Source organism: Barbatula barbatula (genome assembly GCF_947034865.1).
Source record: "Barbatula barbatula genome assembly, chromosome: 9".
Classification (NCBI taxonomy): Eukaryota; Metazoa; Chordata; class Actinopteri; order Cypriniformes; family Nemacheilidae; genus Barbatula; species Barbatula barbatula.
The window spans coordinates 11365885-11388603 of record NC_136772.1 but is presented as its reverse complement, the minus strand read 5'-3'; the positions used below and the strand labels follow the sequence as shown (position 1 = coordinate 11388603).

Genomic DNA, 22719 nt, shown 5'->3' with positions numbered 1-22719 from the left:
CCGCTGTGGCATAGACAAATAACAGCTTGTGAGGCCGAGGGAATACAGGTACATAAAAGCATAAACACACTCCGGAGCATTGTGAGTGCATGTCTGAGGAGGGCTACATCTGAGAAGTGATTTGTCTGTACGATCAAAGGAATCTAAAAAGCCAACAACAGACAAAGCTCCAGTGTTCTGAACTGTCGGGGGTTTTTTTTATGGATATATTGACTATGGAAGTCAAGTAAATTGCACATTGATCTTTTCAAAAGTCTTATATATACGAAACAGAACAAACCTGTAAAGTTTATTTTAGCTTAAATCTCATCCTATGTATGATCTGTTATGAATCACCGAGGAGAACCCAAGTGCAGGCAGACACGGCTGATGAAGGGGTTAACAAGGCTTTAATAAATAATAAAACAGGAAACAAACCAAAAACCCCCGAGGGGAAAAAGCAGGGCACACAATAACTGATAACTAAACACTGAACAAGAACTCAACTATAAAACACTAAGACTGAAACTAACACAGACTATAATATACTTGAAAGTATTTCTCACGACTAGGATCATTGACAAGGTAACATGTACAACGAACGAGCACAGGACAATGAACACAAGGATGTTTTAAAGGGAGACAGACAGAGGATAATTAACAAGGGTCAGGTGCGGGTACTGAAACACTCAGGGAAGGTTAACGAGGAAACGAGATGGCAGGAACAAAGACACGGACCAGAGAGAGAGCAAGAAAGCCAATCGAACCAACATCTCTCTCTCACATAAAACATAAGACTTTGTCATGAATCTGCCTCAAGACCAGGAATAGACATGACATGAAGGCAGATTCATGACATGATCTATACGCGTACTTTTTTCTCTAATTTGTGTATATTCCCTTACAAGTGTCAAAGCCATGCTACATAGACTCGATGGAAAAGTTGGCATGGCTGCATTCGGCTTTGTGGCCATTAGCAGCCGTGTTGACAGGTGAAGATGAGCCATGCTCTTTTAATTCAATAACCGCCTGTCGCTCATAGCAAAGCGCACTTTGTGCTCTTTCAAATTACATTGATGGATCTTGACTACATGTGGCAAAACAGATTTGGCAGGCGTGAGAAATGCCTCGCAATAGTCTGATATACAATAGTCTGATAGTTTGATAACAAATGGCATGGATAGCAGAAGAAAATTATGGTAATGATTCCGGGTAATAGAATCTGTATCCATCAAGCTAGGGAGCGTGTCGGCGTGGCGGGGGCCGCTTGATTCCCAGAAGAACCAGGGGAAAGGTTCTGAACTAAGGATAACCCCACACGTGATGCACGGCGAGACAAGCAGGCTTAATTATGAGCAAAGGTAATTCTGTGGCTGCTGTGGATTTGTGTTTTTCTCCCATTGATATGGTGAAGCTCGGCGCATGAGAGGTGTCTGTTCTATTGGATGCTGCCTCAAGCTGTAGCAGGTGTAAAATCGATGTGGGTAATGCATTAGGATTTTGGCTGTGAATTACTATACTGAGCTATGACACTAATTAATAGATTGTGAAATTATTGAAAAAGTGATGGAGAGGCACTAGTAACTGCATTACAAGCATCAAAAAAAATAGGGGGCCAATAACAAATAAAAAAATAGTATTTATAGAGAGATGGATGATGGCTGGATGGATCAAATGAATGAGAAAGAAGAAAAGCACCGAGAAGGCACATTGTGGGTCTTTGTCTGGAAAGCATTGTGACAATTCTTTCATGTCATGATTACAGATTTCACAAAGAGGCAGAACTGATGGCAGTAATCAGGGACGCGGCATGACATGTATGCTGGAATCATTAACTTTACTCACGGCTGTGCCAAGATATATAGAAAATAATACAAATATTACAGTAAAATAAAATTCCTGACTTGTCTAGCTAAAGTAGAAGTTCACCTAAAATGGAAATTCTGTCTGTGTTTGTAACCTGTGTGACTCAAAAGATTTTTTTTCTTTAGTTTCATTAATATTCACCTTATATGGATTTTGACAGTTATGGGTGCTTTAATAAGCAATAAATTGAGTCATAATGTACTGTCATTTGTGGTAAATTTACCCATTACATTTACCCAATGATGTATTGATGACATCATTTCCTTTTGTCTTCTGGAGAAGAAAAAAATGCCTTAGAGCTTTTGAAACAGGATGAGTGAATGATGAAAGAGTTTTTATTGAAACATTTAAATCTTTTAAGATTGCATGATATTGCAAGAGTTCATGGTTGGAGTATGAGAATGTTCTGTTATTGTGGGAGCTGATGGATTCATATCGTGTTTGAGGTGTGGTCACTTTGAAAAAACTTCAACAAAACAGGCCACAGTGATAAGAGCTGCAAGAGAATAACAACAGATGGCACGTCGTGTTTTACACACTGTGCGAAAAGGAAGAAGAACGGGGCAAGTTAAGCTGATGTGCAGTGTTGTTACTTAATAGTTAAATATGTCAACTGTTGCATGTTAACATTTAAACGTGCCAACGTCATGCCAGCTGTATGTAACCAATATATGGTAAGTAAAACTGACACAATGCTTCTAGGCAACACATTTTCACCTCTGTTTTTTTATATTGTTTAAAATGGTCAGTCACATGCTGACATGATGATCCCAGCTTTTATGCAATGCAAAAATGATATTAAAAACTTAAATATATTATATAAAGATTCCATTTGCAGATGTTTAAGAAAAGTCAAGCTGTTTACTCACAGCTGTTGAGTTACCCGCAGTGGATGTATCTGAGGGAAAGGTTAAACTCACAAGTATTTATAATACACTGAATTACGAGGTCTGAGATGATGTTTTATGTATCACAAGTAGAAAATGGATGGATGGATGGATGGATGGATGGATGGATGGATGGACTTTCCGCAAGCTTGCGGTGGTGGTCTCAAAATAATTAAGAAATGTTGAATATTTGTTAAAGCTGGTATTAGAAAGTTTTAAAAGGACAGTTCATAGTTTCAGTTCATAGTTTCTGTCATCAAAAATATTACTGAATGCTTAATGGCTTCTCATTAAAATACATTATCGCATTTGTGTCTATGTGAACAAGGCTCAGCTCTATCTCTGTAGGTCGTCTGGATAACAGCTCTCAAGTCTGATAGACTTTACAGACTAAAGTCTTACTGGTAAAACCTGAATTACAACCATCAAAGTATTTTCCTCCCACAACAAAAGGAAAATGCCCAACGATTACTTATATAGTGCCAGATTCTCTTACTGATTCTTAAACCCTGCGTCTGACCTTTGAAACCAATTTGAAGAGGTGTTGTGCTAAATTACACTAAGTTGGCTGTAGTAAGGCACAGTGGTAGCACATGGTATGTGTCTGGTGTAAAATAGTGTATGGGTATTCTTGCTTTCTGAAAGATTAGTGAGTAGAAAAGAAAATATCTGTTTTGCACAAAAGTTAATATCCTGGATCTGTAGTCCACTGTTCACAGAAGTCAAACTCAAAAACAGTTTTTCTTTGATGCATCCTTATGCTCATACTAGGCAAATAAAGCTTAAGCAGTTTTTTCTGTATTTGATGGATATTTGAGGAGCTGATTAACTCCGATCTCAACACCCACCCACCCACACCCACCTACAAACACACACTGGTCCAGTAGACCAGTCCACCCTCCCTCCTACACTAAATCACCAGACTTGAAGGGGTTCAAAACATCAGACCTTGATTCATAATAATGTAGAAGAGCATTTGCTTTTTGACCTGTTCGGACAGAAGAGGTAAGCTGTCGGATGCACCTGCAGGCAGAGCCACATATACTAGACTGAACTTTACTGTGAGATTAGAGAGTGTATAGACTGTTGAAAGCTTATCCTTATTGTGTGAAGATCAGACTTTTGAGCGAGAGCAGCGAACAAGGAACGGCTAGACTTGGGGATGACCAGATTGTTTTGGGGCTGGTACTTTTGGAACTGGCTTAGTTGCCTGATTTTGCTTGCATTGTTTGGGTTTTGGGTGTTCAATGAACTGGTTTAAGTTGTCATTGTTTTGCTTGGGTGTTTAATGTGCATACATTTGTTGATTCTTTTAAAACCAAAAAACATAGTTCTAGGTTATTACAGGTCACATAAACGATTCACTGTGCTGTTTATTTGCTTCATGTGATCAAAGCAGTTTCACTTGTTGTTTAGAAGATGAAGGCCAGTTTATGACCAAAACACAAATGTAAATAAAATGTTATGGTCAGGTTACAGGTTAATCATCTTGGTTTTGTGTGAAAAAACATTCAGGTTTGTTTGATATGATGGCGTACAACCTTACATTTCTACTTTCTGAGTGTGAGCATTTACCACGTTTGTACCGTGCTTCAGGGTACTGTTCATAAACATGAACCGAATGACTTGCTGTTCCGGACCTTCGGAGTGTCTATTTATTTTGAAGGTGTGTGTGTTTGAAGTTAAGAAGGTCCTGCTTATCAGGCCTTTGATCCTTATTTTTTCATACCCCACCCATTTCAGCAAAGCCTATACAGCTGGACCATCTTATTTTCACAGGGACTTTATTGATAATTTATTGATGAACCATTTAGAAAGGTTTACACAATTTGGTTAAGGAATCTTCACCCACTGCACTGAATCTCCTGCTTTCTTTCCCATTTCTTTACGAATGTGTAGTTTCCATCTGGTGTGTAGCATCTGCTCATTTCTCATGCCTCAAGGCCTGTCCTGACATACATACTGTATACACGTATAGAAAGAAATCAGTATGTTTGTAGGATTGTCTTTATTTATAAAGCTTGACTCTTAATGTTATTAAACACTTCGCCAACGGATTAGCATTGCCATTTGTGTGAATACTGTATATGCTACAATCTGTTGCAGTAATCCAATTTCTTAAATAAAGCTAGAAAGGCTTGTGCAGAGAAATTCTTATGTTATTCTCATAACAGTTAACAGTTTGAGTGTCATTACTGATCAGATCACTGCACATTGACCTATACTCCTAGGTTAGATGTCAACTTGAAAAAAGTGAAATTTAAAATGTTGAGATGTGTCTTTTTTTATTAGTTAAAGGGGTTTTGCAACCTGGGCCTTAAACAAGCTCCAGATTATATTGTTGGTCTTTAGATGTGATAAAAATCCACATTAACCACAGAATGAATTGGAGAGGATTATTGGGATAACCACACAGTTGTAAGCAGAGGAATTCACCGGCGGTGGACTCATGCGTGACTTACAAGAGATGCACAGCTTAGGCAGACGTCTTGTGAGAGTCATATGAGGCATCTTAAGGGCGCTTGCTCTTTCTTCATGTCACAATTCTTTCATGTCATGATTACAGATTTCACAAAGAGGCAGAACTGATGGCAGTAATCAGGGACGCGGCATGACATGTATGCTGGAATCATTAACTTTACTCACGGCTGTGCCAAGATATATAGAAAATAATACAAATATTACAGTAAAATAAAATTCCTGACTTGTCTAGCTAAAGTAGAAGTTCACCTAAAATGGAAATTCTGTCTGTGTTTGTAACCTGTGTGACTCAAAAGATTTTTTTTCTTTAGTTTCATTAATATTCACCTTATATGGATTTTGACAGTTATGGGTGCTTTAATAAGCAATAAATTGAGTCATAATGTACTGTCATTTGTGGTAAATTTACCCATTACATTTACCCAATGATGTATTGATGACATCATTTCCTTTTGTCTTCTGGAGAAGAAAAAAATGCCTTAGAGCTTTTGAAACAGGATGAGTGAATGATGAAAGAGTTTTTATTGAAACATTTAAATCTTTTAAGATTGCATGATATTGCAAGAGTTCATGGTTGGAGTATGAGAATGTTCTGTTATTGTGGGAGCTGATGGATTCATATCGTGTTTGAGGTGTGGTCACTTTGAAAAAACTTCAACAAAACAGGCCACAGTGATAAGAGCTGCAAGAGAATAACAACAGATGGCACGTCGTGTTTTACACACTGTGCGAAAAGGAAGAAGAACGGGGCAAGTTAAGCTGATGTGCAGTGTTGTTACTTAATAGTTAAATATGTCAACTGTTGCATGTTAACATTTAAACGTGCCAACGTCATGCCAGCTGTATGTAACCAATATATGGTAAGTAAAACTGACACAATGCTTCTAGGCAACACATTTTCACCTCTGTTTTTTTATATTGTTTAAAATGGTCAGTCACATGCTGACATGATGATCCCAGCTTTTATGCAATGCAAAAATGATATTAAAAACTTAAATATATTATATAAAGATTCCATTTGCAGATGTTTAAGAAAAGTCAAGCTGTTTACTCACAGCTGTTGAGTTACCCGCAGTGGATGTATCTGAGGGAAAGGTTAAACTCACAAGTATTTATAATACACTGAATTACGAGGTCTGAGATGATGTTTTATGTATCACAAGTAGAAAATGGATGGATGGATGGATGGATGGATGGATGGATGGACTTTCCGCAAGCTTGCGGTGGTGGTCTCAAAATAATTAAGAAATGTTGAATATTTGTTAAAGCTGGTATTAGAAAGTTTTAAAAGGACAGTTCATAGTTTCAGTTCATAGTTTCTGTCATCAAAAATATTACTGAATGCTTAATGGCTTCTCATTAAAATACATTATCGCATTTGTGTCTATGTGAACAAGGCTCAGCTCTATCTCTGTAGGTCGTCTGGATAACAGCTCTCAAGTCTGATAGACTTTACAGACTAAAGTCTTACTGGTAAAACCTGAATTACAACCATCAAAGTATTTTCCTCCCACAACAAAAGGAAAATGCCCAACGATTACTTATATAGTGCCAGATTCTCTTACTGATTCTTAAACCCTGCGTCTGACCTTTGAAACCAATTTGAAGAGGTGTTGTGCTAAATTACACTAAGTTGGCTGTAGTAAGGCACAGTGGTAGCACATGGTATGTGTCTGGTGTAAAATAGTGTATGGGTATTCTTGCTTTCTGAAAGATTAGTGAGTAGAAAAGAAAATATCTGTTTTGCACAAAAGTTAATATCCTGGATCTGTAGTCCACTGTTCACAGAAGTCAAACTCAAAAACAGTTTTTCTTTGATGCATCCTTATGCTCATACTAGGCAAATAAAGCTTAAGCAGTTTTTTCTGTATTTGATGGATATTTGAGGAGCTGATTAACTCCGATCTCAACACCCACCCACCCACACCCACCTACAAACACACACTGGTCCAGTAGACCAGTCCACCCTCCCTCCTACACTAAATCACCAGACTTGAAGGGGTTCAAAACATCAGACCTTGATTCATAATAATGTAGAAGAGCATTTGCTTTTTGACCTGTTCGGACAGAAGAGGTAAGCTGTCGGATGCACCTGCAGGCAGAGCCACATATACTAGACTGAACTTTACTGTGAGATTAGAGAGTGTATAGACTGTTGAAAGCTTATCCTTATTGTGTGAAGATCAGACTTTTGAGCGAGAGCAGCGAACAAGGAACGGCTAGACTTGGGGATGACCAGATTGTTTTGGGGCTGGTACTTTTGGAACTGGCTTAGTTGCCTGATTTTGCTTGCATTGTTTGGGTTTTGGGTGTTCAATGAACTGGTTTAAGTTGTCATTGTTTTGCTTGGGTGTTTAATGTGCATACATTTGTTGATTCTTTTAAAACCAAAAAACATAGTTCTAGGTTATTACAGGTCACATAAACGATTCACTGTGCTGTTTATTTGCTTCATGTGATCAAAGCAGTTTCACTTGTTGTTTAGAAGATGAAGGCCAGTTTATGACCAAAACACAAATGTAAATAAAATGTTATGGTCAGGTTACAGGTTAATCATCTTGGTTTTGTGTGAAAAAACATTCAGGTTTGTTTGATATGATGGCGTACAACCTTACATTTCTACTTTCTGAGTGTGAGCATTTACCACGTTTGTACCGTGCTTCAGGGTACTGTTCATAAACATGAACCGAATGACTTGCTGTTCCGGACCTTCGGAGTGTCTATTTATTTTGAAGGTGTGTGTGTTTGAAGTTAAGAAGGTCCTGCTTATCAGGCCTTTGATCCTTATTTTTTCATACCCCACCCATTTCAGCAAAGCCTATACAGCTGGACCATCTTATTTTCACAGGGACTTTATTGATAATTTATTGATGAACCATTTAGAAAGGTTTACACAATTTGGTTAAGGAATCTTCACCCACTGCACTGAATCTCCTGCTTTCTTTCCCATTTCTTTACGAATGTGTAGTTTCCATCTGGTGTGTAGCATCTGCTCATTTCTCATGCCTCAAGGCCTGTCCTGACATACATACTGTATACACGTATAGAAAGAAATCAGTATGTTTGTAGGATTGTCTTTATTTATAAAGCTTGACTCTTAATGTTATTAAACACTTCGCCAACGGATTAGCATTGCCATTTGTGTGAATACTGTATATGCTACAATCTGTTGCAGTAATCCAATTTCTTAAATAAAGCTAGAAAGGCTTGTGCAGAGAAATTCTTATGTTATTCTCATAACAGTTAACAGTTTGAGTGTCATTACTGATCAGATCACTGCACATTGACCTATACTCCTAGGTTAGATGTCAACTTGAAAAAAGTGAAATTTAAAATGTTGAGATGTGTCTTTTTTTATTAGTTAAAGGGGTTTTGCAACCTGGGCCTTAAACAAGCTCCAGATTATATTGTTGGTCTTTAGATGTGATAAAAATCCACATTAACCACAGAATGAATTGGAGAGGATTATTGGGATAACCACACAGTTGTAAGCAGAGGAATTCACCGGCGGTGGACTCATGCGTGACTTACAAGAGATGCACAGCTTAGGCAGACGTCTTGTGAGAGTCATATGAGGCATCTTAAGGGCGCTTGCTCTTTCTCTCCCTCTCTGTCAGAGGTTTAGTTGTATAATGTATAATGATGAATAAGACTTTATTTGTACCTCTATAAAGCGTTACATAAAACCATTAAATAAACATTGACACTCATGGCATTTAGAGTTCATAGCAGGCATTGTATTATTTACCACTGTATGAATGTAAATGACACTAATTTCTTTCTTCCTTCATTTTCTTTTTCATTCCTTCTTTTCTTTCTCCCTTCATCCTTTTCTTTCTTCTTTCTTTCTTAGTTCTTTCTTTCTTCCTTCCTTTCGTTTTCTTTCTTTAGTTCTCTACTTTAGTTCTCTCTTGTTGCAATAATACTGTAATATTGAGTCAATATCGGATGCATCGTCCATCAGTGCAAATATGATTTATGTACCATTTGGCAAACAGCCATGGTACACTTTTATTATTGTAAATGTTGTAATTTTTCAGTCCAGATTTCTGTAGTTTAGAATAACCAAAGAAATATCAGATCAGGGAGCAAAGATGGCAACACTGTAATAGCATACAGAGCTACAGTATTAGAGATATGAATAATTAAAAACACAGATATTTGCATATGTAGTAGTCTACGTTTGCCTCCGTTAAAGGGTTTAAGTTAATCTAAGATCATTACAGACAGTAATGGAGTAGATAATGGAGTTCCATTGATATGCATGTGAAGCTTTGCTGTTCAAGCTCTGTTAACATACAGCTTTAGTGTTCAGGTTTTACTTCTGTGCATCTGTCTGAGACTTAAAGCCCCTTTTTTTAATAACTTTTTTTTAATAGATTACACATGAAATGTAAGTTTAACTGTATTATAAATCATACATTTTGTTGACAGATTAAAGAAATCAAAATGTCACTTACTAACACATAGCTAAGGTAAAGTAATACACTAATCATTAGGTAAGACAGTTCGGTAGGTGACTGGATGTTAAAGGTGACCAATCAAATGTGCCAAGACATCTGCCATTTTTCCGCCTCCAAAGTCTCAAAGGTCAACTCGACCAGCGAGCAAGTGTTGATTAGTTGCGAGAGCAAAGAGAGAATTGCGTGCTTGTCAAAGCCTCTGCTCACGGACTGCGTGGATACTGTTCTGCGTGCTCGCGGGGCATAAATGTGTTTACACTTGTGGATGCTCTGCATGCTTAAATCACGCGGGTGTGGTTCTCATGCCCACGAGTTTAGGTTCTGAATAACCACCATACACACGGGCACTATGATTTGCATGTCAGTTTCCCTGCTATCTGCATTGACTGGAAACTTTGAATGAACTTATTTAAAGTAATTGAGTTATTGCAAATTGTTGCAATATTTAGATTTTTTATAAATTGTGCTGCCCTGATTGAAAATTGCTTTTTTTATTTATGGTTACGTGTTATTACAGTCATATTGTAGTTATGCATAACTATTTCACCTACCATTATTCTGCATCTAAAAGGTTTTTTGTTTGCCTGGTTTACCTTAAAGGCAGGGTGTCCGATTTCCGAATTACGCTTGTTTAGACAAAGTCGGGCCGAGTACCAAAACAAACTTGTAGCCAATCAGCAGTAAGGTGCACAGTGCACAGGACGGACATTAGTCTAGCCGAGCACTGACGAACGCGAAAGATGGGGGTGTAGGGCTGCACGATTTGAGGAAAATGTCACAGTGCGATTATTGAGGTAAAAATTGTGATGTGCGATTACGATAAACTGGGTATAATGAGTTAACTTGATGAGTTGATATCAAGGAAAATGCAAACACAGATAACTGAAAATGATGAAATTTGTATTTCTCAACTGAGATCAAACAAGCAACAACAACTAGAATTAAGAAGTTTTCAAATAAAAATAAAATGTCATAAAATTAAATAACAGTAACATCTTTGCATTACTGAATTAAATTAACTTAAATATATATATATTCTCAAAAGTACAGGTAAATGAAAAAAATGGAACATAAATATGGATGTACAAATTTTTAGGAAAATAATCCCAACAAACAGACATTTAAGCAGGATGTAATTTATACTTGTATGAACTCTCTTGAAAAAGAAACTGGATATAAATGTGTGGTTCACTCTGTAAAATTTAAACCTCTAAAATCTTTGTTGTTACTTTAAATGGTTGGTACTCAACTGGTTGAATCCTCTTTCTAAAACGTTCTTTATTTAGAACTTTAGTTTTGCAAATATCGCCAAATAACAGAGGTAGTAGTTTTTTGAGCACTAGTTCAATGTTGGCATGCTCTGCATCCAGTTCTCCCGTCACGCGCCACCGCCACACAAGATGACACTTTTTTTTTTTTATTGCATCGAAAATGGCCATATATCTCTTAGAATGGATGTTTTGTCACGTCCACGAATGCACTTTTTGTCTTTAATATAATCGCAACATTTTGCCGTCATGTAATCGCATAGCCTGACATCGCGTTTGCGATATGATTAATCGTGCAGCACAAGTGGGGTGTGCTTGTTCTGGCGATCTGAACATCAACAACGGCTAAGAGAAATCAGACACCCCACCTTTAAATGGCCTCTAGTCTTGTGAAATGAGTATCATCACTTTGCTGTGGGTTTGCGGTCAAGTCAGTTCACGCTGGTCCTTTCTTCCATTACAACCTCTTTATAAAGCCTCCATAACATTGTGACAGGATGACAAAACAATCCACTATAAAATTTGTCACTTACACGTTGAATTTCACATGCCTTTTATCGACGGAAAAAGTATTTCCCCTCAAGTATTTGTCTCATGATATTCCTGCTGTCATGATTCTGCTGCATCATGTCATGTTTCTCTTGGTTTAGTGGCAGGATCATGACATAACCTCATGTTAAATGTGGAGAGAGACAATTATTGTTCTTATGGCCTTCCATACTCTCTCCGGTCTCGTCATTGTTCCCATCCTCTTGTTACCTCGTTATTGATTAATGCCTACACCTGTTTCCCTCTTCATTTTCTCCCTTATTTTATGCCCTTGTGTCTTCTGTCTTTTGCTGGTTCATTGTGGTTTGTGTGGTGAGTTCCTGTGTTATGTTAGTTTAGTCATGTGTAGTTTATGTCAAAGAGTTAATTTAAGTTTTGTTTCAGTGTAGTTAGTCTTAGTCCTGTCATGTTATGTATCCATGTTTTGTTCTGTTACCCCCTCGTGGGTCTTTGTTTTATTATTTATTAAATATGTTAACCCCTTAACTGCTGTTTGCACCTGGGTCCTCTGTCCTTGTCTCACCACGAGAATCATGACACCTGCAGCACATGACTGCCAGTTTTGAGGATTTTTTTAGAGGGTGATTGGGCATTTTTTGGATGTCATTTAAGCAACAAAGAACGTATTGAAGCAGCTCAAGCAAGATTTTGAGTTCCTGCCTCATCCCTATCTCCTGTAAGGTTCAAAGGTCACTTCATTCACATGTTTACAAACAGCGTCTTGTGGAAAGGAGGGATCATAATTAAAGTGTGTTTTGACCGCCTTCACGCTTCAGTTAAATTTCACACACTTTAATACGCTGAAGGAGCACAGCCTGCCGTAAGTACTGCTCGCAGGATATTTTCACTACAGAAGCATGTGGATAAAAAAGATTATTATGTGTTAGATGAACCGTATGAAGTCTTTTTTATGGACTGGGCTAAATTGAGCTTAATATAACGTTTCAAAGAGCGAATTCAAGTCGACTTTTGCGAAAATGGGTATTTTAGCGTCTCTTGTAGCTCACAAGGGCACATTTATGTACTTTCAATCTTGCAACTGTTTGGTTTGTGATCTTTTCCAAAAGGGAAGTTAAGTTTAATAAGTGATTATATGACTGCAATATAGTCCTCACGTTTACACGCTACCGCATATAAATGCCTTTAAACCATAATTCACAGAATATGTATTTTTCCAAAATATCCTTATAAAAATATAGATTTCAGACGCTTTTCCATTCAGTGTATCTGATTTTATTCAGATTAAATGTTTCTGGTACTGTCAGACAAAATTTCTGTCAGCAAAAGTTCAGCAAACTGTTAAAGTTAAAGACAACAAATGTTAATCCATTAAAAATGACTTTTATATATTTGTATGCAAATCTTTAAAGACTTCAATGTTCAAATCTCTTATTACATTTAGCAACAGGGTGATCACATTTTCACCTTCAGGCTCACAGTAGCTCTTGTTTGGGGACTATTCATAGTGCTTTTCCTCCAGTAAGAAGCCTCCAAGGATAAAAACACACGTTTTTAAATTAATTTAATAAAGAAGCGATTATCTGAGTCCTACAAAGAACTATAGTGTAGTGGTAGTGGGGTAGAGCATGGCCTTTCAATGGCAAAGTCATGTGTTAAATTCCCAGGGAATACGCAACCGATAGAGAATTTTCATTATTAATACAATTAAATGCCTCATTGTTCATTTATGTTTCTTGTAGAGGTTTCAAAGCGAGGAGACGATGAGAGTTCACACACATACCAGGTTTTGCTTTCTCTGCGTGTTGACCCTCCTGTTCCATCACTGCAGTCACTGTCACGAAGGAGGATCCCACCATCACCACGGACACAGCCACGAAGACCATGACCACATCCACAATGACCTGCAGATTTCCGAGACGTCCTGCGATGGCTTATCGGACCGGTTGTTGCACCACGGAGAGTCTGCGGAGAACGAGCAGCATTATTACATCCAGCGGTTGTTCTGTCTGTACGGCAAGAAAGACCGTCTGGATTTTAAAGCCTTCCGGAGTCTGCTGCTGAGTTTGGGATTGGGAGAGGTGCGAGTTGTGGGCCTCGAGCATGAAGAACTAGGACACAATCACATGGCCCATTTGGATATTGTAGAAGTTCAGGAAGGCCGGCACTCGCATTCGGCCGGGCATCCGCATCATCACCAGAAGCCCCATAAGAACCACGAACACTCACATGGCGAAAATGAAGAGCACACATCAGTCGAGGAGACACCATGCGCTGATACAGGAACCACGAGGAACGGACTTGAGAAACACGATCATGAGAAAGACGGTGATCATGAGCATGGACTCGACACAACTGAGGATCATGACCATGAAAACGACACTGATCATGAACACATCCACAGACATGATCCTTAAAAGCATGACCATGAGCACACACACGCATACGTACAGTCACGGACATCACAGTGACCAGCTGGATCATGACTACGACCATCATCATGAACCATCACAAGAAAACAATGACCTCAGTGAAGACCACAAGCATGAGCATCATCACCATGACCACCATCATCACAATCACCCTCACCCTCATCTCCAGCACACTACGGTAACGCCTTCAACAACGACTGAGCCACCCAACACTCAACTCCGAAGAAACAGACGGCCACCTAAAGCCAGAAACCACCGGGGACGGAATAAGACCTCCAGTGTTACTCATGCCGTCAGCTCACCAGAGTCCGAGAGCAGCGGAGATGAGCATGAACACAACAGTCGGGAACACAGCCTCGATGAGCCACCCAGAGGAAAGAGAGAGGTGCCGGGAGGGATGATGGATCCTTCGGATAAATCACATGGTGTGCATCACCAACACGAGGAGGTATACCTAAACCTGAATGTACAAATACTGTATGAAATGAGAACAAAGCATCATTTCTTTCTTTTTGTCAGTGTTTGAATTTAACAGAGTTGTTGAACCAGTACGGACTGAACTCTGAGTCTCTCATCTCCCCGGAGCAGTTCACGTATTTATGTCCAGCACTCCTCTATCAGATCGACAGACGCTTCTGCATCCTTCACTACCATCAAGTTGAGACCAATACAGTAGAGGAAGCTGCATCTTCAGGTGACTTTAATAATTCTGTCGATAGTTTGTTCCCTCAGCTATGAATCTCTTTTAAAATCTATTTTAGAATGATCTTTGTGTGTAGTAAGTGTTGTTTATGTTTTTGCAGTGTGGATGTGGGGTTTCGTGTCCATCACCATCATCAGTCTGCTGTCTCTGGTGGGTGTGATTCTGGTTCCTATCCTTGTCATGATTCTGCCTGCTCTTGTCTTGATTTTCTGGTCTAGGGGCAGAGTCATGACAGACCCACGTGTTTTATGTGGAGAGAAACATGTTATTGTCAATCAGGACATAATATGCGTTCTCTCCTGTCTCGTCATTTGGCCCCGCCCCTCTCGTTCCTAGTATAGCTTTCCTCCTGTGTCTCATTACCCACTCCTGCCCATCGTTATCTCCTTTGTTAGTCTCCCTATATAATACCCTCTTGTCTATTGTCTTGTGCTCGTTGGTTGAACATGATCCCTTGCTTGTACGCCTTACTGTGTCCTTGAAGCCTTGTAAAGTCAAGTCAAGTATAGTCTAGTCTTAGTGTTTTATATTGAGTTCTTGTTGAGTGTTTAGTAATCAGTTTATCATATTTGTTATTGTGTACTGTTTTGTTACTCCCTCGTGGGTTTTTTGTTTTGTTCCTGTTTTATTATTTATTAAAATCCTGTTACCCCTTATCCCCGCTGCCTGCGCTTGGGTTCTTTCTCTGTGATTCCTGACAGAACCAACCAGCCTTAATGAACGCCCCCTGGCGTTCACCAAGGGGACAGTACGAACGAGCCAGAACCGAACCCAGCAGGCAGCCAACATGGACAGCTTAGCATCGTTCCTGCGATCTCGCCTTGCCCACTTGCTGTTTGGGTTCCGTCAGGGGGATCATGGGACGCGGGAGTTCGCCAGGGCATTTTCTTCGGTGGCGAGGGATATGGAGTTCGGTGATGCAGAATTAAAGGTGATCTTTGATGGCTGCCTCACCAACCGTCTCACGCCATCGGAGAAGACGATGCTTAAGCCCCTGGGGTTCGACGATATGGTCAGGTTCGTGATCAACCGGGACGAGGCCAGAGTGCCAGTCGGGGTACCCGCCCCATTGGCTAGCGTCCCGGAGGATTGCGTCCTGACTGTCGCCGCCCCGGGGGACTCAGCTCCGCCCGATTCGAGCTCCGCGGCTCATGTTCCGCTTGGCTGCATCCGCGGCGAGTGGGGGAGGGGAGATTCGGGGACGATGTCCGCTGACTCCTCGGGCACTGATCCTCTCCTGGGCTCCACTACTCCAAGGCAGACATCTACCGGCCCGGAGGGTCGTGTCCTGCAGGTTGGGGTTTTGGGCGTCCCCACACCCTCCGCTCCACCACCTTCAGCCTCCCCACCCGCAGTCAGCCTGGGTGGCAAACGGGGAAGGCGTGAATCCTGGGGGTCCTCTTCGGAGGCCTCCAATCCGGAGCCAGACCTGCCCTTCGTCTCCTTCCTTCAGCCAACCACCGGGCGGGTGGCTCGATTGAGAAGGAAGAGGCAAAAGATGAGGGCACGGAAGCAGGCCCAGATGGCGCTGCAGCCCGTGTACAGTGCCGTGTCCAATCCTGCCCAGGCATCCAGTCAACTGGTCCCGTCAAGTCCGGTGGTCCCGGTGGTCCCGTCAAGTCCTGCCCTGCCGGCCTTCCAGCCGGTGTCAAGTCCTGCCCTGCCGGCCTTCCAGCCGGCAACTCCGCGCTCTTGCACGCCTCCCTCCAGGGTACCCCCTGCTAAGTCCCCCAGGACCCCACGCTATCGAGCTTGTCCAGGGACTAAGACTGCCCCTCCCTGTCCCAACCCCTTGGGACTTCCTCCCCTGGACTCTTGTGTTCCCCCCATGAACTCTGTGTTCCCCTGTTTGTTGTTTTTATTATGTCACCCCAACCCATTAATTATTCTTGCCTGTCTGCCCTTGTTATTTTGTACTATGTTTTGTTGGATGTTGTCTGTTTCCCAGTCGGTCTTGTCTCGTTAGTCTGCTCCCTTGGTGAACGCAAGGGGGCGTTCATTAAGGGGGGGGTTCTGTCATGATTCTGCCTGCTCTTGTCTTGATTTTCTGGTCTAGGGGCAGAGTCATGACAGACCCACGTGTTTTATGTGGAGAGATATTATTGTCAATCAGGACATAATATGCGTTCTCTCCTGTCTCGTCATTTGGCCCCGCCCCTCTCGTTCCTAGTATAGCTTTCCTCCTTAGTCTCATTACCCACTCCTGCCCATCGTTATCTCCTTTGTTAGTCTCCCTATATAATACCCTCTTGTCTATTGTCTTGTGCTCGTTGGTTGTACATGATCCCTTGCTTGTACGCCTTACTGTGTCCTTGAAGCCTTGTAAAGTCAAGTCAAGTATAGTCTAGTCTTAGTGTTTTATATTGAGTTCTTGTTGAGTGTTTAGTAATCAGTTTATCATATTTGTTATTGTGTACTGTTTTGTTACTCCCTCGTGGGTTTTTGTTTTGTTCCTGTTTTATTATTTATTAAAATCCTGTTACCCCTTATCCCCGCTGCCTGCGCTTGGGTTCTTTCTCTGTGATTCCTGACAATCCTCAACCAGTCCTGCTTTAAATTTCTATTGACCTTCCTGGTGGCGCTGGCTGTGGGAACCCTAAGCGGTGATGCTATACTGCATCTAATAATATTTAGGAGCAACATTTCCATTTTGCAGGAGAGGGTTCAACATGTGAAGCCGGACACAATGATACACAGCTGACAGAGTTACAGCCTCTAGACTCTCCCAACAAGATGCAGATAGACATCTCAGATTCTGATCCCCCCTACAAGGCAGCAGGAAAAACTGAGGAAGACAGTGGACCAAAGGGCAAGACAAAAAAGCATGAACACGGCCACGGTCATTCACACCACGGACACTGCCATTCTGACCAGGAGATGAAGGATGCTGGGATCGCCAGCATAGCATGGATGGTCATCATGGGTGACGGCATGCATAACTTCAGTGATGGACTTGCTATAGGTCAGTTTGTGTACATTGATCAATGAATCCATAACCACATTAATTTAGATGAATTTGTCTGTTTGACAGAAGGGTTTCTCTTCTGCAGGTGCTGCTTTTAGTGCTAATATAACAGGCGGAATCAGTACATCAGTCGCGGTTTTCTGTCATGAACTGCCCCATGAACTGGGTAAGTGTCTTAAAATGTTTGAATGAGATGCTTTTCATCTTGGAACCTGGCAAAAAAATGTCTGTAGAAAAAACATGGACATGGAGGTCTCTCACTGTAGAAAGTAAAAAAAAGCCAAAGCTCACAATTTATGGCCTCACGTGATACAGTCCGTTTAGGAAGCTGTGACGGAACTGCTTCAGCTGTGCAATACCCCCACCAGGGGCGTCATTTGTCATGTATGAAGTTCATCCCACCCCCCGTTGCTTGTCAGGGGAGGTTAATCGCCTCTCATATCCCCCTGTACACTGGATGACAAACAAGCTAAAAATTTGGCCTGACTCAAAAGAGTTATACGCCCTAAAAATAGTTTCAAATTGTCAGAGCCGATAGCCTCATGGGCAGTGCTCCGACATGTCATGCGGTTCCACATCAGGCGACCCAGGTTCGATTCCTGTCTCGTGGTCCTTTCCCAAACCCAGCCCCTTCTCTCTCCCACTTTGCTTCCTGTCCTCTCTCTCACTTAACTAAAGCAAATAAAAGCTAAAATGAAGCTAACATGCCTTGAAATCTTACAAATTAGTTTCTAATCTAAATCTCACATTGTATGCCCTGAGAAATATTGATGAATTTTAATATAGATGTAGATTAAATAGATCAGTGTTTTCAAAAGTTATATTGCAAAGAAATGTTTAATAATATAAAAACTAAAGATGCATCTATTTATCAGCAAAAAATCTTTGTAATTTTAGAAACATCCAATGATCAGGGTGGATATGTCCTGTCAATCAAAACAGAACAGGAAAATGCAATAAAAACAAGTTAATATAACCACCATAGCATCGGGCAGATATCAATACTTGGTACGTTTTTCCGGAGTCACGTTGTTTGCTACGATTAGGAAAATCCACGGCAGTAACATGTTACGAGTATCTAATTCTGAAGATTATTAATGAATATAAAAATGCAATAACTAGCATGTTAACTTCTCCATTGTTGTGTTGTACAAGTGTGATGGTTGGTCAGTATACTGTTTGTCCCAACCTCTCCTCCACTGTGATTGGACAGCTGTGTTAAAAGGGACAGTTACTAGGTCTGCGTTTTAAAGTTAAAGAGTAAAAAATCATAAAAAAAGCCAGGGCAAAGGAACACTATATATATTATTAGGATACACAGTGCATCAAAATGCGGTGTCATCAGTTTTCAAAAAGAACACAGAACATTTGAATGTTTTACGCACCATTAATATGTAGTGTAAATATTTTTTGTACCAGCTAACATTTTGAAAAAAGGTTTAAGTTTACATTTATGCATTTGGCAGACGCTTTTGTCAAAAGCGACTTGCATTGCATTGTACTATACATTTGTTTCAGACTATGTGCAATCCCACTCGGATCGAATCTAGGACATTGGCGTTGCTAGCGCCATGCGCTAACCACTAAGCCACAGGAACACTTTTTTTCAGAATGAGTCTACGAACAATTTACACAAAAATTAATTCTGCACGTTTCATGCTCATTGTGTGAAATTGCTTTTTTTTTTCTATAATTTTCTTTTTATATCATTTATTTAAAAGAATGTATGCATCCACTCTTTACTATACCCGCACCAGTTTGTTACCGACCCTGTACAAACAGTCTAGAAACTGAGCTGGTTTATGATAAAAGCTGCTTCTTGTACTGCAGTGACTTTTCATCTATCATCATGTGTCGTTTCTACATTATCAATTGACATTAGTTCAAATGAAGGCGGAGAGCTCCTGCTGTCTTGTGCTCTGTTTTTTCTTTCTTATAACGCCACTCTTTATTATTATCATTTTTGTTTTGTTTAAACCTCCACTAGACATCACAATGTCAGACTGGAATTAAGAGGATTACTTTGATGTACAAATTGATCTTTTCCATTTGCTGATTGATGTTTTAATTTGTTCACTGTTAAGGTGTGATGAAGCAGAGCTCTTGAGAGTCTGGACTTCATGTTATGACTGGTGGAAGATAAAGAGTTGTGTAGCACCCCACAGTGCATTTAATAGCCGTTGATGATGGTTTTAATTGTGTGAAGGTCCACACTGAAGTGTAGAAAGGACTGAAGGCTCGCTCAAGTATTGATGGATGTGAACGCTCCTCTCAAATCTATTTAGAAACTAGCAGGAGGCAGCATAGAGACGTTAGCCAGCTGTGCGTGCATCTGTCAGGCTGACAGGCCACACAACCACCACCACACCATTTTTGTAACTCTAAAACCCTGGTCTTGTTAATCAATTTCTCACAACTCGTACGTAAAGAAAAACATTGAGTATTAACTATTTTCGTCTTCTTAAGGCCACTGTATACTTTGAGTTTGTTTATTGTTGTACATTAATAATTCCTGTTGCATTTTACGTTTAAATGAAGAACTAGCTAAGCAGTTCATCAAGGAAGAAAGTTTTTTTCTAAGTCTACTTATTCGTTAACAATTTGCATTTGTAATTATGTTGACCTTCTTTCTGAATTTAAAAGGACAGTTCACCCAAAAATATAACAATTCTGTCATCATTTACTCACCCACAAGTTGTTTCAAAGCTGTATAAATGTATTTGTTCTGTTGAACACAGAGAAATATATTTGGAAGCATGCTTATAAACAAACAGTTTTATGACCACCATGAAAGTGTGAAAAATGCCAATGGTATAGTCACAATTCCCCTAGATCTGTTTGCTTTCCTAAATTCTTGAAAATGTATTTCTCTGTGTTCAACAGAACAAAGTAATTAGTGGAGATTTGCAACAATGGAGTAAATGAAGACATAATTTGGATTTATTTTTGGGCGAACTGTTCCTTTAACTACACATTTACTTCATATCCAAGTGTTGTCATAGCTATTGACAGTGTTCAAAAAAGAAAAAATGCTTTTATTGTACATCCAGGTTACAGTTTGGTGATGTTGAAATCATGTTCCCAAAAGGAAATTTGCTACTAAAGATTCTTATTTGGGTTAAACATACAGGGACTTTCCAAACTTAAGTTACTTTTTATTTAAATTATATTACATGTTTGGAATAACTGGATGATTACAAAAAACTAAAATGCTAGCAAGTTATTTAAACTTTTTGTGCAAATGCACATTTTGGGAGAACCATCTTTTTTTCTTTTTAAATCTAAAATCTGAAAAGTTAGCCATTACAAATTTGATTTTGACAATCTAAACATTCTCATTATTAAATTCCAGCTCATCGTTTTACATTTATTGACCTTATTTGCACTTGTAAAATCTGACTACAATCAAACCATCTCTGAATTGGTGCCCATTGATGGATTTAGTTTTTGTTATTGAGTATTTAGATTTTGCCAAGTACGGGCTGTGGTTCTGATTTTGCTCACAAACACTGCATGTGCCCGCAGTCGCCTCCACACATTCCATTTGCTATGTCCGCTGCTTGAATCCTCTGCCGTCATGAGTAAGCGGGGCTTGTTATGTGATTCATGCTTAACCTGTCACCATGTGACGTTCATTATTTGTTATTGTGAGGTTGTGTAATTAAATAAATCAAATGTACCTGATTGGATGGAGACATGCATGAGACAAATGAAAAAGCAGACTTGTTTTTGTCCATTTCATTTCTGCTATGAAATAGAGAGATGAGAACACGTAGTGTTGTTGACTCTCTTCCTCTGAAGTACTTCATTTTTTACAACTTGAGTGTAAAGCCAATGAGTTTGGGGGTCAAGTGAACAAATCTAAATCCAGTCTTCAGAAATTCGGTCTAAATCCTTTTATGTGAAATTGTATGTATTGTTAGGACTTAAATTATGTTAAAATCTGTGAGAGAGCGTAAACACCTTGGACTGGATAAATAAACTGAAAAATAACTTGACACACTTGTTCTCTATGCTTTAACTAAAGTTTATTTGAAGAAGGACCATTCGAAAATCAAAGACATTCATTACTTACATTACAGTAATGTCAATAAAGGCTAAACATTTCTTCGGCTGTGCTTTCTTTGTCAAAATTGAAAAATAAAGTTTAAAGACCGCTTTTTAAATTTTGAGGTAATTAAAAATCCATATATTTTATTATAAGAAACACAACAGCCTGTAGAGATGGACAGAGAGATAAATAAAAAGGTATATTTTTTCTTTAAACGAACAGAAGAGAATGCGATCATATCAAGCTGCAGATCTATGAGTTAAGCTGGCACAGTAAGGCCACCCCGCGGCGAATCCAGTGCTCTGGAGGCACATCTGAATTTAGGGTCATAGCAATAACATAGTTAGTAGAATGTCCTGTGGTAGAGAGGGTGCCACGTCTTTCACTGGTCTTGTAGACTGGAGAAATGTAGCACTGCCGTTCTGGAATGTCCTGCTTCCTCATGGGTTTTAGCCAAATCTACAGACAGCATAGAGAGTAGTTAGCGCTTCAATACTCTAGTCTGACTGATTTGACCAGATTTCAAATCAAAGCAAAATGTTTGTTTAATACAATTCATTATTCTAACAGAGAATAAAAAAACATTTATGTAAATCTATGAGAAGTCACTGATACGAATAAAAATATATAACTGATCCGGGATTCCCTTGCTAAAAATCCATTTTCCATTTGGTTTGGTAATTTTAAAGCTGAAAACAGTGTCACCATAAACCCACGCAAAGCCTGAGGAGACCTTTATCAGACCTCAGAAAACAAAACAATGTTTATTAGACATTGTCAGTTTTAATAAGACTCTGGTCTGTGTGTGTTTATTCATTCAGATTAAATTAATGGCTTTCTGAGAAATTAGCATGTCAAAGTGTTTTTACCGTAAGTAACAAATGCATGCTTAATAAAGTTGCATCCGCTTGTCAAGAACCTATTTTGGTATAAGCCGTCCTGGAATGTCTGAATATTAAATCTCAGCGAATGCATTTTTTTATAATGGCAACATACATTGTGAAACAGACAGAATTTGTGTTGGAGGATTAATGAAAGAACTTTGTTAAATATTCTTACCAAACAACTTATTTGAATATCTCGTAATATGGTGTGCATGTTGTATACGGGCATAATT

General features: G+C 39.6%; 1 protein-coding gene and 1 pseudogene across 2 annotated transcripts in view; one reads left to right on the top strand and one right to left on the bottom strand.

Annotated features, from left to right (window-relative positions):
* Positions 1 to 5948: 5948 nt before the first annotated feature.
* LOC306898733 (zinc transporter ZIP10-like) lies at positions 5949 to 17287 on the top strand (annotated as a pseudogene). Its single transcript, XR_013788338.1, has 5 exons — positions 5949 to 6073; positions 13194 to 14331; positions 14403 to 14577; positions 14687 to 14763; positions 17132 to 17287. The product of XR_013788338.1 is annotated as a zinc transporter ZIP10-like (transcript).
* Positions 17288 to 19551: 2264 nt separating this feature from the next.
* The window catches only part of dnah7 (dynein, axonemal, heavy chain 7), a gene marked incomplete at its 5' end in the record, with an annotated part of 74809 nt that continues 71641 nt past the window's right edge, over positions 19552 to 22719 (bottom strand). The window contains one exon of the mRNA XM_079464475.1: positions 19552 to 22061. Coding sequence (XP_079320601.1) covers positions 21855 to 22061 — 207 coding nt within the window. The 3' untranslated portion in view covers positions 19552 to 21854. The remainder of the gene's footprint in view (positions 22062 to 22719) is intronic.